The sequence below is a fragment of the Apteryx rowi genome, unplaced genomic scaffold, assembly GCF_003343035.1.
Source record: "Apteryx rowi isolate R43461 unplaced genomic scaffold, aptRow1 scaffold_185, whole genome shotgun sequence".
NCBI lineage: Eukaryota > Metazoa > Chordata > Aves > Apterygiformes > Apterygidae > Apteryx > Apteryx rowi.
This window is the reverse complement of record NW_020448141.1, coordinates 1081098-1096581: the sequence shown is the minus strand read 5'-3', so window position 1 is coordinate 1096581 and position 15484 is coordinate 1081098. Positions and strand designations below refer to the sequence as shown.

General features: G+C 41.7%; 1 protein-coding gene across 1 annotated transcript in view; it reads right to left on the bottom strand.

The window, feature by feature from the left end:
* Nucleotides 1-625: 625 nt before the first annotated feature.
* The window catches only part of PTPRB (protein tyrosine phosphatase, receptor type B), a 64420-nt gene continuing 49561 nt past the window's right edge, over nucleotides 626-15484 (bottom strand). Inside the window, exons 22-34 of the mRNA XM_026061791.1 lie at nucleotides 14344-14450; nucleotides 13728-13827; nucleotides 11887-11970; nucleotides 11752-11769; nucleotides 11555-11636; nucleotides 11022-11112; nucleotides 9889-9965; nucleotides 8944-9078; nucleotides 6850-6972; nucleotides 6464-6627; nucleotides 5022-5157; nucleotides 2352-2472; nucleotides 626-687 (exon numbers count right to left, since the gene is read on the bottom strand). Coding sequence (XP_025917576.1) covers nucleotides 665-687; nucleotides 2352-2472; nucleotides 5022-5157; nucleotides 6464-6627; nucleotides 6850-6972; nucleotides 8944-9078; nucleotides 9889-9965; nucleotides 11022-11112; nucleotides 11555-11636; nucleotides 11752-11769; nucleotides 11887-11970; nucleotides 13728-13827; nucleotides 14344-14450 — 1261 coding nt within the window. The 3' untranslated portion in view covers nucleotides 626-664. The remainder of the gene's footprint in view (nucleotides 688-2351; nucleotides 2473-5021; nucleotides 5158-6463; nucleotides 6628-6849; nucleotides 6973-8943; nucleotides 9079-9888; nucleotides 9966-11021; nucleotides 11113-11554; nucleotides 11637-11751; nucleotides 11770-11886; nucleotides 11971-13727; nucleotides 13828-14343; nucleotides 14451-15484) is intronic.

Below are 15484 nucleotides of genomic sequence, written 5' to 3'. Positions count from 1 at the left end.
TTTGATATTTTTCTACTATGTCACATTAGACTGAAACAACTGCTTTTAGTGAGGTGGACCCCATTTTATTTGGCTGTTGATGAGTTCTGTAAAAGGTATGTCATGGTATTATGGATTTCACCCATTTTGGTGAGATCACAAGCAGTAAGTTTAAAGTGTAGAGTAGCATTGTAATTCCTACACAGGACTACTGTTCCCTTGTTTAATAGTAGCTTATTTCATCTCACAAACACTGAACTATTAAAAAAAAAAAAAAAAAAAAAAAAGGCTGTCCTTATAGGACTCTTCCTGTCTGTTACGTGCCAGTACATAACCTGCCCCAAATTCAGCAGTCCTGTTAGCCATACAATTTAAAATAGTTTATGTAGAACAGTTTATAAAAACTGTGATAAGAAAATAATAGCATTATCTGAAGCTTAATATTAATATAAACATTATAGAAAAAAAATACATATTTACATAATGCCAAAATACAATTATATACATTAATATCAATTACACTTAAATTATATATCTTTAAAAAAATCACCAGACCAATAAATTATACACAGTCTCAATAGAAAGGTCTGGCACCTTTCTAGTGTATGAAATAGATATATAAAAAAAAACAAACAAAACTCCTGGTTAACAAATGTGGTCACAAAAGTAGATGTCTGTAACATTCTTAGTGCCTTGAATAAACAGCATCTGGAAGCAAAAAAAACTGAAATTAGAAAAACAAACAAACAGGTGGCTTTACTTTCATCTCTGCCAGGTGACTACAGTGCTCTGAAAGGTGGTTGCGTGGCAGCAGCACAGACTGGTGATTGACATGACAACTACTACTTTTGCTAACAGCCCTGACTTGTACGTGTCTGGTTATTTCAGTCCTTGGCCTCTTCCAAGCCTGCTCTACCTGTTGATAACAACTCTGATTTCTAAGGGCTAGATCAAGAAAATTACTTTGATCCCTCATCATATTACCTAGACTCCTAACATCCAGCTTTGAGGACCTACTGAGATTCTGCTGTCTGAGCCTGAAAGCTTGCACAGCCTTTAGGGCTCTACCAAGAGATGCAGCCCACCTCTGCTTACAGCTTCTCCTGACTGGTCCTCTTGCCATGAGAACAGGAGGTGCTGGGCAGTGCCAGGCTTGCCACTCCCGCCCCTAGCGGGTCAGGGCAGGGATAGGTGAGGTTGAGGTGATGACTACTGTTCCTGGAAGGCATCTTCCCCTGCTGCTCAGCCCCTCTTCAGCAACAGCAGCTACCCCAGCTTTTGCAGGGCTTTGGCTTAGGCCAGCAGGGCTGTAACATTTTGAAAGACTGAACTCCTGCTAGGAACATCCAACAATCGGATGCTTAGGACACTCTTCAGGGACACAGCAGACCTCTATTCAATACTAGCTTTAAGGAGACTGATGGGCTGTGTGTGGGTTCAGGAGCACTTCTCAAAGCCTGGGACAGGGCATGTGGCCTGGCTGTGCTTCCAGTGCCAGCCAGGCCTGCAGGAATCACCCCTTCTCTACAGTCAAAGAGAAAAAAAGCAGTCTTGCAATATGTCCTCGAGCTGGAATGTGCTCCAACAGGTCATTCAGGACTGTGGTGCCCCAAAGATGTAGCTGAGATGTGGCCACAATGGCTTCCTCCGGTCTCCCCTTGAAAATAAGACCAAGCTTCCTGGGCATCATTTTTTCAAGGCCTACTCTACAGGGAGCCTGGGTACCAAACGGTATGAGGGTTTTCAGGCAGCAAGATATCTGTAGGTGCTACAACACTGAAGTCTCTTTGTGAGTATAGCTTTAAATTCTTATCCCTAATGGACTGGATACAGGCTAGGAAAAAAGGCCTATAAAGGATAGAGAGTTGCAGGAGGAGGAAAGACTACAGACTTGGACACCTACATAATGCACTTAAAACAGGCAGGAAGTCTTCTAAGGCTCCGTATATGGTCAAGAGAAAATGAGGGTGATTCAGGACAGAAATCTAACTCCATCAATGACAGACGAGACCAGGGAGCCCAGCCAGTGGCCTCAGTATGCTTAAAGGCAGATGGTGTAAACACTGGTGAGATAAATGAGGAAGGCAATATTATGACAGGGAAGGGGTTCAGTTTCCCTGACAGCATAGGAATCATGAAGTTTGATACAGAGAGAAGAAGGTAAGATAAGAGCAGGAACAGATGTTACAGTGACTGGTAATGGAGGAAATAAAGCTGGAGGTGCTGAAATTTGGTGGGGAAGCCCCTTGAGAGGAAGATGAAGTTGCAAGAGTGACAAGAACAGAGCAGTGAGGAAACAAAGCCCCCTCAATTAAATTGTCTGTGAGTTATTACATTTGAAACATTTTACAATTTGATAAACTTGCACTCACCTCTGTGATACTCTGGATTCACATTTTCATATATTGGAAACAAGGGATTTTCTTGTTCACTGCGTAGTTTTCTGGCTCTTAACACATCTCTCACACATTGATGTAAATACACATACTGACACTGCAAAACACGTTGCATTTTTTTTTTAAGTCACACTGGGAAATTCTGTAATTTCATTTGCTTTATTGTGAAAAATGATTCCAGGCTAACTCCCTCACACTGAAATATGGGTAGTGTTTAAAATGAATACATACTTCTAGAATTAATCTCTTGTTCACACTGGTAATAATAGTAATCTTTTTCATGATGGTGCAAACAGGAAGTATTTCTTTCTGCAAAATAAGCTCCGTTATTCTTTACTAAATATAATCTGTTTTTAGAATATTACAAATATAACATAAATTAACATAATATATTTTGACTGCTCATGTCATGACTGGAAGCTATATCAATTGTAAGGCATAATTTGACATGATGCTGAGTAGCTACTACTATTGACATGCTTTGATATAATATAAGTAGAATAAATATGAATATGTTCAGGGAAGCACATAGAAGAGCTAAATAATTTCTTGATTTCTTTTTCTAAAAAATATTTTCCATAGAATTTGATCAAAATACATAAAAATTTTACAGAACTTTGATGAACCAGAATCATCTAGATAAAGCAATATCTTTTGATCCAGTATAAGTTATAAGACTGCTTTTGCCTCTATGGTGAATGACACACTGTTCTTTCTGAAGAGTGCCTTTCAGAAGAGAGCTAAGATGACATTTACAACCAATGTTGGGAGGGTCAGCATGATGCCTTTATAGAATAGATCATTAAATCCCCACGTATTGCTATGCATTGTGGGTCACGAAACAGGTCATTAGCATTTTGAGATGAATGTAGCATGGTACCCACAAATTAGCCTGGGCAAGTGAGCATCTTTGTATATCAAGGTGTATCTTTTTAATATCACTTTATCGCGAGGTTATAATTTCTCCAATAAGCATATTTATTTCCTCCACCACATCTTCTCATCATTTTTCACAAGAAATTCAGTTATTGTTCTGTGCATTTTTCTCTAATGTTCTAGCTCTAGAAAAGTGAAGAGGCCTGCCGTTACGCACGTACAGCTGCTGTCTCTGTAGATGAAAGACAGATCCAAATCAGAAACTGTATACAGATGCAACCCACAACTCTGATTAATAAGTCTTGCTGAGAGTACAGCAGCTCACTGGCTGTGCACTGACACAGCTACATGGTCACTAAGCTTGATAGAGCATGAGTAGGGTTAGCATGTGAGAGCTGCAAAAGCTTTCTGTTGAATTGTCTCTGGGATGCTGCTTGTGACTTCCTTTGTGGGTAGGACTAGTTACAACAGGGACTTGAGCAGGGCTTTCACCATTGCTGGTTTCAGGCAAAAGCGCACGTAGGGCTGGTAGTGGGATGCTACTCACTATTGCTTGGGTCTAGCTGCCTTTGGAGTTGGATCTCATGTCAAGGTGATGCCAAAGGTCGGTTCCATATCACATAACTCCAGTTGCCTATAAGCCTAGTGTCAAATCTAGGCTCTCAAAAGAGCTGATACAGAGGCAAGAAAATGCCTCTTTTTTTCCCAGTACTCAGACAGGAGTCTAAGCTAGAGGAAAAAAGACACCCTCCTGAGATGCTTGTCTGCCTTCGCTGACTACAGCTGGTGGGAATGTAGAGGGTGAGATGGATCCGTCTCTGAGGATGCCCAGATCAGGCTGAGAATCTGTCTCACCTCAGAGAGGAGGTGATCTGTGATTAAGACAATTCCAGGAAATCTTTCTCTTCTACATTCCCAATGGTGCCTCCCTTTATACCCATGTGTGACTTTTACATCTATCAGGAAGCTCAGCCACTGATATTTTTGTTTCCAAATTGCAGCAAAGAGCTCCATTAGTATCAAGCTACAGGCAGACCCATCAAACCTATTCTAATTCCTCTATTAACAGTTCACAGGGAAAATGTACACAGTGCCTCCACAACTCTCCTTTGTTAAATCAGCTCCTAAGTGTTTAGATGCTATTAGCTTAAAGTGATTTTCTTACACTTTTAAAAGCATAGAAAAAAATCCCAAACACTTTTTCTGCACTGCTAGAATATATGTGCTTCCTTCTGCATAATGTGTTAGGAGAAGACTGATCAACTTTTCCAGTATCATTAATGAAAGATGGACAGAGCAGCTCAATAAAAAAAGAACTGCAAAGCCATGAGGTCAGTGTTGGAGTTTTAAAATTATAAACATTTAAATAACTATTTCTGCCTGTCATTCCTTTTATGTCTATCTATTGGTCTGCTTTAGGGTTGCCTTCCAAGTCCATCCCCAATGGAGATATCTCTTTTTAAAGAGATAAAATGGACATTTTACTAACAGTACAATGTGCTGTTAAATGTCTTCTGCATTACACTGCTGGGCTGATTGTGATCCAGTGCCAGTGGGAGAAATCTATAGAAAGCACAGCTACCACTCGTAAGGGTTTGGACTTCTGTATGAGAGCCAGTAAAAACAATCCTGAACCAGAGATTCTCACAGAGCTAAAAATACATCTAACTGGCATTCCACAGTGGAGTAACTGTGAAGTGCTTTGAGAGCCTTTAAGGTGAGAGATTATTACTTAGTGTAGCTCTGTACTGTAAGCTATCCAGAACTTACCTCTGTCTGAACCATGTGAATCCGGTGAAGCCTTAAATCGTGCACTGCTGCATAAATGTCAACAGTGTCCTTTGAATCCAGCTGCTGCAAAATTCGGTCCAGTGCAATGAATGTGCCGGTCCTTCCAACGCCAGCACTGTGAAAAAAAAATACCCAAAAGTTTTAAAAAGAGATGGCTCAAAGCATTCGCTAACTTCATGTGATACTTTTGCAAAGTGCAGATCTCCAGGGTGAGAAGCTCACTGTTCATATGGCATCTCTGGGATTTCGAACTCCTTACAGTAGAACTTGTTTTGGGAAAAAGAGAGGACAGCCATGGAGGAGCCATGGAAAAGGTATCTCTGCTACCGCCTATCCTGCTTTCTGCTTTGGATCAACTCAGGCTCTGAGATACACTGAGAGACTGCATCTGACTGTAAGTGACTTTTAAGCTTCCATTTCTTTCCAGAAGTGAACCTGTAGGCTTGATTCTATAAGGTAAGTTGGCAAGTGTCTTATGGAAGGGCAGCCAAGGCAGAGTCTTGTCAACCTTTTAATGTCCCAGAGTCCCCAGCAGCTGAAACGCTGGGAGGTGGGGTGGGGGGACAGAAAGAAGGGGAAGAGGAAAGCTGACAAGCCAGTGATACAGCCTGATATGTTGCATCACATGATGTAGACAGGCAGACACAGGTGGGGTCATGTAACATATGTGCCTCAGCCCACATAACAGAAGGAAGGGTCAGATGCTACATTCAGGTAATACCAGTAAGCATATGGCTTTATTAGAAGCTATGCACAGCATTATGCTGCACTGTCTTTCTCACTCTGTAACCCTATGGCAGCTGCAGGTGGACAGTGGATCACAGATCGGCAGCCCGGTTGTGCCTTTTGCGTGTGCGTGTGTAGGGGTGGGTAATGGAGCAGAAGAAAAGTTGCAGCCCTGTGACTGCCAGAAATGGCAAAACAGCAGGGGCGCATGAGGAGGCATTAAGGACAGGGAGTCTCAGTCAGAATGGGGCAAAGGACATATCTGCCAGCTGGCCTCAACATCCATAGGTAGCTGGATTCACCCCTTGGTATATCTTACCTTTCTGGAATACCCTTTTGTGAATCATGTTGGGCCACGGCCAGCAGCACAAAGGCAATTTAGGAATGCAAAAAAGAGATGAACCACTTCTGAAGTGGCAACTGTTGACACTTTTAGTGTTCTCTAGTGGCCCCACAGAGACACAGTGGTTCCCTGAGAACCATTTTTGGGGCATCTGCAGGGCAAGGTTGCGAGCAAGTGCATGTGCCTTGGGAATTGCTGCTCTGATGTACCTGGAGACTCAAACCCATCACTGCCTCCCAAGTTCTCAAGCTCAAGTGTGGCTGCCCATGGCCTAACAGATACAAATACTGGAGAACTTCCCAGGGGTATGCATAAAGGCTCTGCACCACTTAGATATTGCTGCTGCACATACCTGCAATGCACAATACTTGGTCCCGTGTTTGGGGTCCTGTTGATATAATCCCTAACAGTTCTGACAAACTGGATCAGAGACTGGGTGGTCTCTGGCACACCATGATCTGGCCACACAGTGTAGTGGAAGTGACGAATGAGCCTTGTTGAGTCAAGCTGCTCTTCCTGTCAGGACACAGAAGTGTGGGTTATCAGAACAACCGAGACAGGAGGATGCACACGCACCACATGCACCTTCAGAGCGAATGCTATTTTACTGCAGCTGCCACCAAAGATGAACTGGACATGATGCAACTGTGGTAAATCAAATTAAACCTTCCTAATTTAGCCTTGCAGGCTTTTTTATGACAATTAATTTAAAAATATATAAAATGAACCCAAACATACGCTGCAGATTTTAAACTCTCGTATTGTCCATTCTGGGAGCACCGACTCAGACAGCATCTCAACAATCAGGTCTCCATAGTACAAGGAATCCTGGTCAAGGGGCCAGTAGTGATCACACTTCACCTGCAGGGAGATAGGAAAATATGGATTCAGTGTTGATGAGAGCTGGAGCCAATGCCCCCATCCAGCACTGGCAGGAGGAGACTTCAGCATCAGGCATCCTTTGCCTGAAGTTGAAGGAAGAAAAGCAGTATTGACAGCAGTCAGATTCAGAGAGTTGCCACCTCCTGCCCCATCAGCTCAACAGCCAGCCCTGGGCTGGAGCTAGGAACTGGGAGTTTCCATCTTAGATGTTTGTGATGGGGAGAATAGGAATTTCTTCACTAACGTCCTCTTCTGGGCACCACAGTGTTTTCTACACCAATCCCCTCTTGTCACCTAGGCAAAGCAACTGCAGATTCTCATGGCTCTGCATGGACAAGAGCTAGGCCTCCAGCATCTGCTTCCCTGCCTCTTGCCGAGATGTGACAGTGGGGCCCACTCTGAGTTAGTCATGTGCAGGAGGAGACAGCTGGCTGCCTTGTCTGCATCTGCTTTCCCCATTTCTTCAGGAAAAAAAACGTAAACTAAGAAGAAATACCTCATACGTGTCACTAGATCACACTACTTCAAGTTGGCTTATCTTTTTACAGATCTAGTTCCAGTCTTACAGAGATGCAGGATGTGGTCATACTTGGGCAGGTGGATTGCTGAGACAACTAAATAACCTACACACACTTGCACTCAGTAAAGCTGTTAAGAGTGCAAGTGATCTCTTCGCTTACTACGTAAGGGCTTAACTGTCAAAAAGAATGCCATATATTTAATGATGAACATTTGCTCTCCAGAGCTTATATTTAAAGTAATAGTTGATCTGAGCTGCTGGTGTTCGTCCTCCTATGTGTAGCAAGCTTCTTAATAAAAATAAAACCTCCAGTTCTTTTAACTATTAAGACAACTAACAAAGGGGATGAGTGGAGTGTGAACTACTCAGTGGTATCTGCCTGAGTCTGCAGACAGCCTGAAACAACAGCTTGAGAAAGAAACATAGTGCTTTATTTCTGTCAAACACCCATTCACAGCTCATGATGTGATGCTGACAACAAAAATACTAGCATTTTAAACTACCTTGCTACTTATTAAAGTGCAGGAAAAAGAAGAGGAAAAATCATTTTATAATGATCAACTAACTATAAGCAGATGCTACTTTGACATTGTAAGTAGACGGGGCTGTAGATAGTCCTGCATGTTTCCACCCAATTTGACATAGATTTTTAAAAGTGCTTGAGAATAGAAGGAACTTGCTCTGGATTTTCACTTGCAATATATAGAGGCTTAAAAATGAAATAAACTCAGGTGACTTTATTACTTTTCTGTGGGAGGAAGCACAGGAAACTAATTAAGAACAGTTCCATTTTCTACTTCTTTCTCTACAATTCATGAAAAATACTTTCATGGTGCTTCATTTTCTGTATGGAACTGTAAGTTTTAGTGAACAGTCATGGCTACTGAAATAGATAGGAGGTCTAAAGTCACTCAGTCATAATCTCCTAAATGTAAGAAAACTAGACAAGAAGATAGCATGAAGCACATGTGATGCTGCCATTTTATCTGCTAATCTTGATTTGTGGCCACCTCTGTTTTCACACATCCCCACCCATTTTACATGTCTTCTCACTCATTTGAGTAGCGCTTATGCAAGCAATGTCACTTATCTTCCAGAAGTCACACGCTTTGTAGACTAGAAAGCATTTTTTTTGCCCTTGCATTCTATGCATGCTTAAGGGAACTATATTAGCACTAGTGAGCTGGACTAAAGACCAGAAGCACTGAGCTCTGTTTCTAGCTCTAGCTCTGACATGCTGATGGTCACTGCAGCCTCACTTCACAACCTTAATCTGTCTCCTGTCTTTAGATTATAGCTCTTGCCTCTTACTGTATTTTGTTTTCTCCTTGACTGGGGCCTTTGGTGTTGTAGTGTGATGCAAATAATAAGCATAAACATTTAATAAATGTGAAAACATTCATTAATAATGAGGTAGAGTGACTGCTTACCCGGCCCTTCTCAACACACTGGGTTACCATGACAATATTGTGAACATTTTGTTCCCATGCCATCTTCCAGAACTCATCTTTGGTGCCAGGCAAAGGGCCCTGAGTTGCTATGTATTCCCTGCGGAAATTATTGCCCTGCAAATAGAGAGAACTCTGTTAGCTTCCATCAAGGCAGAAAAACAGATATTCTAGCAACTGAACGAGCCACGGGGCTGTACCCAGGGCTCTGCAGCAGCAGGGCCTTGCTGGGACAATACCTTTGAGAGCTCAAGGGTTGCCTTGGCCCTAGAAGCAGAAGGCTGGTGGGAGCAGAGAGAAGGAAGAGACCGCACCAGTATGTCTAAATATTGTTCTTTCTGTGGCAGTCAAAGCTTTTCATTGTCATACTGTGTTCAGCACTGTCTCAAGCAATTTTGGAACTACTAGAGCTTTTTGTTTTATTTTTACTCTTTAATAAATCAGCTGAATTCTGGGTTGAAATCTGGATTGATGAGGCCACTGCTACTATCAACTACAACTCGTTGGCAAAGGGCCTTATTGTAATCTCATCCAATTTCACCATCCTGCAAGGTGCAAGCACTGTCTAGATGAGCTACAGTTCCACACTGAGGATGCCACCTGCAGTGATAACTACAGTTATTGTGGACACTGTATAAAATCAGTGACCTTTGAAAATATGTCCTTGGCCAATCAAACCTGCTGTCTTATATAACTATAGCAATCCAAGGAAGCGGCCTTAAATGCTGGCTAAATCACTCAGAGTCAACTTAACGGCAGTCAGACACAGCCTTTCAGCACACTCACGAAATGAATTCTCAGACTTTTAGCTAAAGTGAATAAATGAAGGAGGGGAGCCTTAAGCATGCAGCTGCATATTCAGTTTTAGATGAAGGACAAATTACTACTGGAGAGAGGGCTGTAAAACAACATCCTTGAGTCACTTACTGGTATGTAGCTTGCATTAATGTAGTCTGAGCAAGGGTCATCATCCACATTGGAAAGCTTCACTCTTGATGCATCATCTAGGAAGAAAATGATTACAAGAGACTTATAGTTAGGTCTTGATTTCCCCCATGTATAGAAATGTATATGTGAAAGGACTGGCAGGATTTTTGTAGGGATTTTATATGCAGGGCTAATTTAGAAGGGTAACTGTTATATTTGCATTGCCACTTTCATCCTGGAGTGCTGTGGAGTGCTCCAAAGACTATGAGATGGAGGGGGTGAGAAGAAGTTTCTTGTACATTATGCATCGCGTCAAGAGGGAAGGTGTGGGGGGGGACGGATATGTGATGGGGAAGCTACAGCTGGCAAGACTGCATGGCTTTGAGCACAAGATCTGGATCAGGGGCACGTTCCCCAGCCCAGCCTGGCAGTCCGAATGCAGCAGATGCTGTGAGGCTGTGCTGCGAGTGCACATCAGGCCTAGCGGCAGGGCAGCATGAGGAAGAGCCAGTCATGTGGGATTTGTCCTCGATGCACAGGATGTGACAACTCCAAAAATGACTGGTAAGGGATTGAAAGGGGCAACTTTTGATGACAGGTCTTGCCCCAAGGCAACAGGGCTAAACCTCACATTCCTGTTTTGCATATTGTAAGAACTAGGATGGTATATCTTGTAGAGAAAGAGGATTCCTTCAGCATTGCCATGCAGAAACTCTCTAGCTCTGCATTGTGTAGTAGGTTTGCTGTGTCCTCTGAGGAAGAAACTGAGTCAAGGTGTCTGTCAGAAAGTATTGAATGGATGATACCCCATATGTAAATAACTCTACTGTTATTTCTACTGTCCTTGTTATCAGCAGTGACTGAATGCCCATAACAGTTGAAGCTTTTTCCCTCTAGAGTGAACGTTAGTCATTACATCTCTAGTGTGAGATGAAATTACTGGTCTGTGTGAAGCCCTTCAGGGCCATACATCATCTTTGTCCAAGCACCAGGACCTGAGCTGGCAGAGGTATTTCATCTCTGACTGGAAGCAGGGAAGGGATTGGCTACATTCTCTATTCCACTACTTTTGCTGAAAAACGTGAAAAATAGCTCATGTGACGTAATATTACACAATCAAACCTAAAACTCACAGGGTAATATATTATTGTATCGATTTTTCCCTCTGTTCTCTGGCAGAAGTGCTATGTCACATGACTGGTTTCGACCCACATCTTTTAAGTCCTGCAAAAAAATGTGGAAATATAAAATATAAGGTGAAAATAATTAAAGGATGTGACAACACAGAGGGACACAGCACTTACTAGCTCTCAAAGGTCATGGACAGGGAATATTTTTTTTAAATCAAACTGAAATAGCTAATCACACTGGTTTAAGGCAAGCATGTGACTGGCGGGTGCTGTCCATGCTTTGTCACATAGATATGACATGCAACTGAATGCTCCTGGCCTCAGCCAGGTAGGTATCAAGCAGAGGCTGCTAAACAGAAGATGCTCTGCTGTACAAAGAGCTGGTATCGGCATTAGGACAAGGAGAGCTCAAGTGAGACTCTCAAAGTTACTTTGATTTGTATGAATAGGACAAACAAATACAGGTCTTTCTAATTATCGATTCAACCAGCCCCCCACTTCATAAAGCAAATCCTTTGTCTGTATTTTGTTCCCACCTCATACTCCTTGGACAGGAGGTAGTTGGAGTCTGCTTGGAGTTTGGTAAAGTACGCTTCAAACTGATTGACTTTGATCGGACTAAAATGTTCAGCAGGAGGAAAAAAAATCCAGTTACCACAAGATGAATCAAAGTCATAATTTATCCAATTGGTTATAAAAAAAGTATTTTAAGTAATTTAATATTTCTCTTTACCTGGAAGTTTTCCGGTTCCTAGAAATGTTTTCAAAAGAAAAAGAAACACTCTGTCAGTGAGTGACTGAATGGACTGTTCATCCATGATGCCATGTTAAAACAGTGCTCTTTTAGAAACAAAACTTTTGATGTTACCCTTTTTGCCCCAAGTTCAGATGGACTGTGAGTGGCCTGTCCCCGCGAATGCTCAGCCTTGCTGTAGGCCTCTCATGGCCATTGCTGGAATAGAAAGAAAGGTATTTTCATTTCTGTTTTACCATTATGGCTCCAATATAGACAAGAGCTGCCAGTAACAAACCTTACATTAGTAAGCTGGAAAAAAAGGAATTTAAAAAGTCTGTTTTGATTTGTGGCCCTGGTAATGGGATGTCATTCTTTGCCATGGCACAGCTTTCTTGTATTTTAGTTTGGTGATAGTGATGCTGGTATAAGATCACTACCAGGCAATACGAACTTGTTCCTGCTCTGAAACATCCACAGCTCAACCTATCATTATGGAGGGCATCCTAGGTTAAGATAGGCCCTAAGTCAGTTGATCCTCTACATGCAGGGTGGAGAAACATGTAGGTAACGGTCTGATTTTCAGAGCTGTAGAAGGACTATAGCTTCCAGCACACCCATTCTGTAGAGCAGGCCTCTAGGACATGCCCAGGTTCACAGCCAGAGTAAGTGAGAGCACCATAGCAGGCTTTGGGAAGGCCACATAAGTGGTCCTGATTCCATATGGTTCCATATTGTCTTTCTTCCTTTGACTGCCATCTCCTCCTTCGACATACTGCCCTTAGAAAGCCTTTTCTTCTCATGTATGATAAGGGAAATTACACCAGATGCTTGCAGTCCTGCTGGGTATGTAACTTCTGAGAAACCACACTCTATCTGAAATTTTGTCTACACTAAAAAAACTGCAGTGAGATGTGCAAGGAAGAAAACATGTGAATCTGTAATCTATGCATGCTCTATATGTCACTATGTACTGAGAGGGTGCACAAAACTATACATGCAAAAGCAGACTTTATTCACTATTGCTAATGATTCATGCCTTTATTTATTTATTTATTTTTGCATGGCAGATAGAGGAATACACAGAATTTGACCATAAGAGTCTAAGAACAGGCTTGCTAAAGGGTAATTCCATTCTAGCTAAGAATTAGGACTGGTCAGAAAACAGTTTTTGTTCTATGGGAAATTCTGACATTTGAAAAGGCAATTTCAAAACAAAACAAACCTAATTCTGTGTCAGGAGATGAGCTGAATTTCAGATTTTCAGACTTTCCCACATAAGACAAATGTTTAATTTTTTTTTTTTTTTTTTGGAAGCCACAAGGAATTTCGTATCGGTAACGCTGTATCTCTTTCATCATGTAAAATGGTTTCACTGGATACAGCTTTTTTCAAATTTTAGACATTATTTCACCATTTAAACATATTTAAAATTCATTATTTGAAATTCATCTATAATGTAAAACACACAACTATAATCAACAGGAAACTGAAAAGTAAAGTTTAAACTAATCTTTTTGACACTGAGGTAATTTCACATTTTAAGGTCTTTGAATGAAACGTTAAAGTCCAAATGAACCATTTCAAGAGCTCTCTACCTAAAATGTAGATGAAAATCCTATAAAACATTTCAGTTTTGACAAAATGCCATTGAGTTTGGATGATAAACCAGTCTTTCAGAAATATTCAAACATTTCTACTGAAAACTAAAAGTTGCAGGGATCCCATATGAGACAATTCTTACTAACATCAGTGAGTATTTGAATCTTTTATGAAGAATATATAGATCTCTTAATATGTGAGTCATTAGTTTTATATTCAATGCATACAGATGTTGGGGGACCTAGATTTCATCTGTCATTTTTCTAAAAATTATTTGGTGCATTCTTCCAATTTGCTTTAAGTATTGTATTGCTCAAATTAGCATATAATTTGACCTAACTTCATAACAGAGATTGATAAAGAACTCAACTTACCTAACTTTTTGCCTGCAGACAAATAAAGCAGTAACAGCAACTAACATCACAATGAGAAATAAGCCAGCACTCACACCTTCAATAACACCAAAGACTGGCTCTAGAAACAAAATAGTGCATTTATATTTTTGAGGAAAAGATATGACAGAATCAAGAGATCAACAACTTTTGAGAAATATGTTATTATCAGCTAAAGAGAACACAAAGAAATGTAAGGCATCTAAACACTTGACTAAATGAGGCCTTGATTTTCTATGCTTTTTTTTCCAAACCTCATGCAAAATCTTTTACTCCCAGCCATACTAAAAAAAACCCACAGCCCCAATATCTGAGAGTTTGGTCCTCTTGTACTTTGAAACTTTACTGGTTATAGCTTCACTCAGCATTCACCCCTTTCTCTGCTGCCAGCAACTCCATCAAGCAGTCCTCTGGATTTTCAAACTAAGATTGGATAAGCCATGGCTCCAGCCTCATTTCAAAGTAGCTTTCAGGATACTGCATAACCATTTGTTTTTGTTCCACTCCCCAAAAATAGTTCTGGATGCTAAAGGGTTTTGAGGTATAGTATACATTCAAACACTTGCTACAGTGACTGAAAAATAAGCCTGAAACTAACCTGACTCTGTAGTGATTGGTAAAGAGAAGAAGGTGTCTGCAAAGAGTGGTGTAGGGAGTTCCTTTGGGTCTTCACTGAAGAGTTGGGTGAAAGCCCGTATACTGATCCTAAAAAAGTTGTACAGTTACAGTTAGAGCTCAGCAGATGTTCACAGCCAACAACAGAAAAATAAAGGTTAACCTAGGAACTCACTTGCTCCTTAGAGATAACTAATAACTTTCCATTGACCACAGACAGCTCTTTAGTAGGTGCCTGACTTAAGTACCCACAGCTGGATGAGGTGAATCCTGGCCAAGCTAGTAGGGATGGGGGCCTCAGGGGTGCCTTGGCAGAGGCAACAGGTGGGGATCTTGCTGCTGGCACACACAGCCTGGTTGTGTCCAAAGGCAGGGCCAGCAGAAGCCGCAGTGGTGAGGGGACTCAGGAAGGCTACTCAGTGGGGAGATGCTTCCTCTTCACATGGCCAGGCTTGGCAGTGCTAATGGAGAAATGTTAAAATCTACTTAGTTCCCCTGGTAATTCCCAAACTGAGGTTTTGGGAAATGTGCCCTAGTGAGCACAGTCTGTGGTAGGGGCTCCTCAGCAATGCTTTAATCAGTATGAAGGAAGCAGAGAAACACAATGGGCTGTGCCTACCACCTGCCTTGTGTCTCTTTGGCTGCCTGGTGGGCAGCTCACAGACCTCTTGGGAAAGTTTTTGCCTATTTAAGGGGTGTGACTGAGCTGCTCCAGGGCCCAGGTTTGCAGTCTCACAGCCTGGGTAACCGGCGAGCCTGGTCATGGCAGTAGCCCTTTCCTATCCTTTACAGATAACCCAGGCCCAGCTCTGGAGCTCTGTGCAGAGCCACAGGTTAGAATAACTCCAAAGGACTGGTGTGGTGCAGTGGGGCCAAAGAAACTGAGGAACAGTGAACCAGCCTTGCCTTCTCCTGTTAAGTACTCTTCTGACTTAGCTGATGGTCTTAAGTTTTTCCAAAGAGAGATTTAGTAACTGTATGAAAACTCCCTAAAAAACTGAAGGAGATAAAGAAACTTATTCACTGCATCGAATTTTGTGTATAATGAATTGTATCATTCCTAGGCTAGTGAGGGAACAGTTTATATATTATCTATGGAACAGCAGGGGGCAAGGATAAAACTT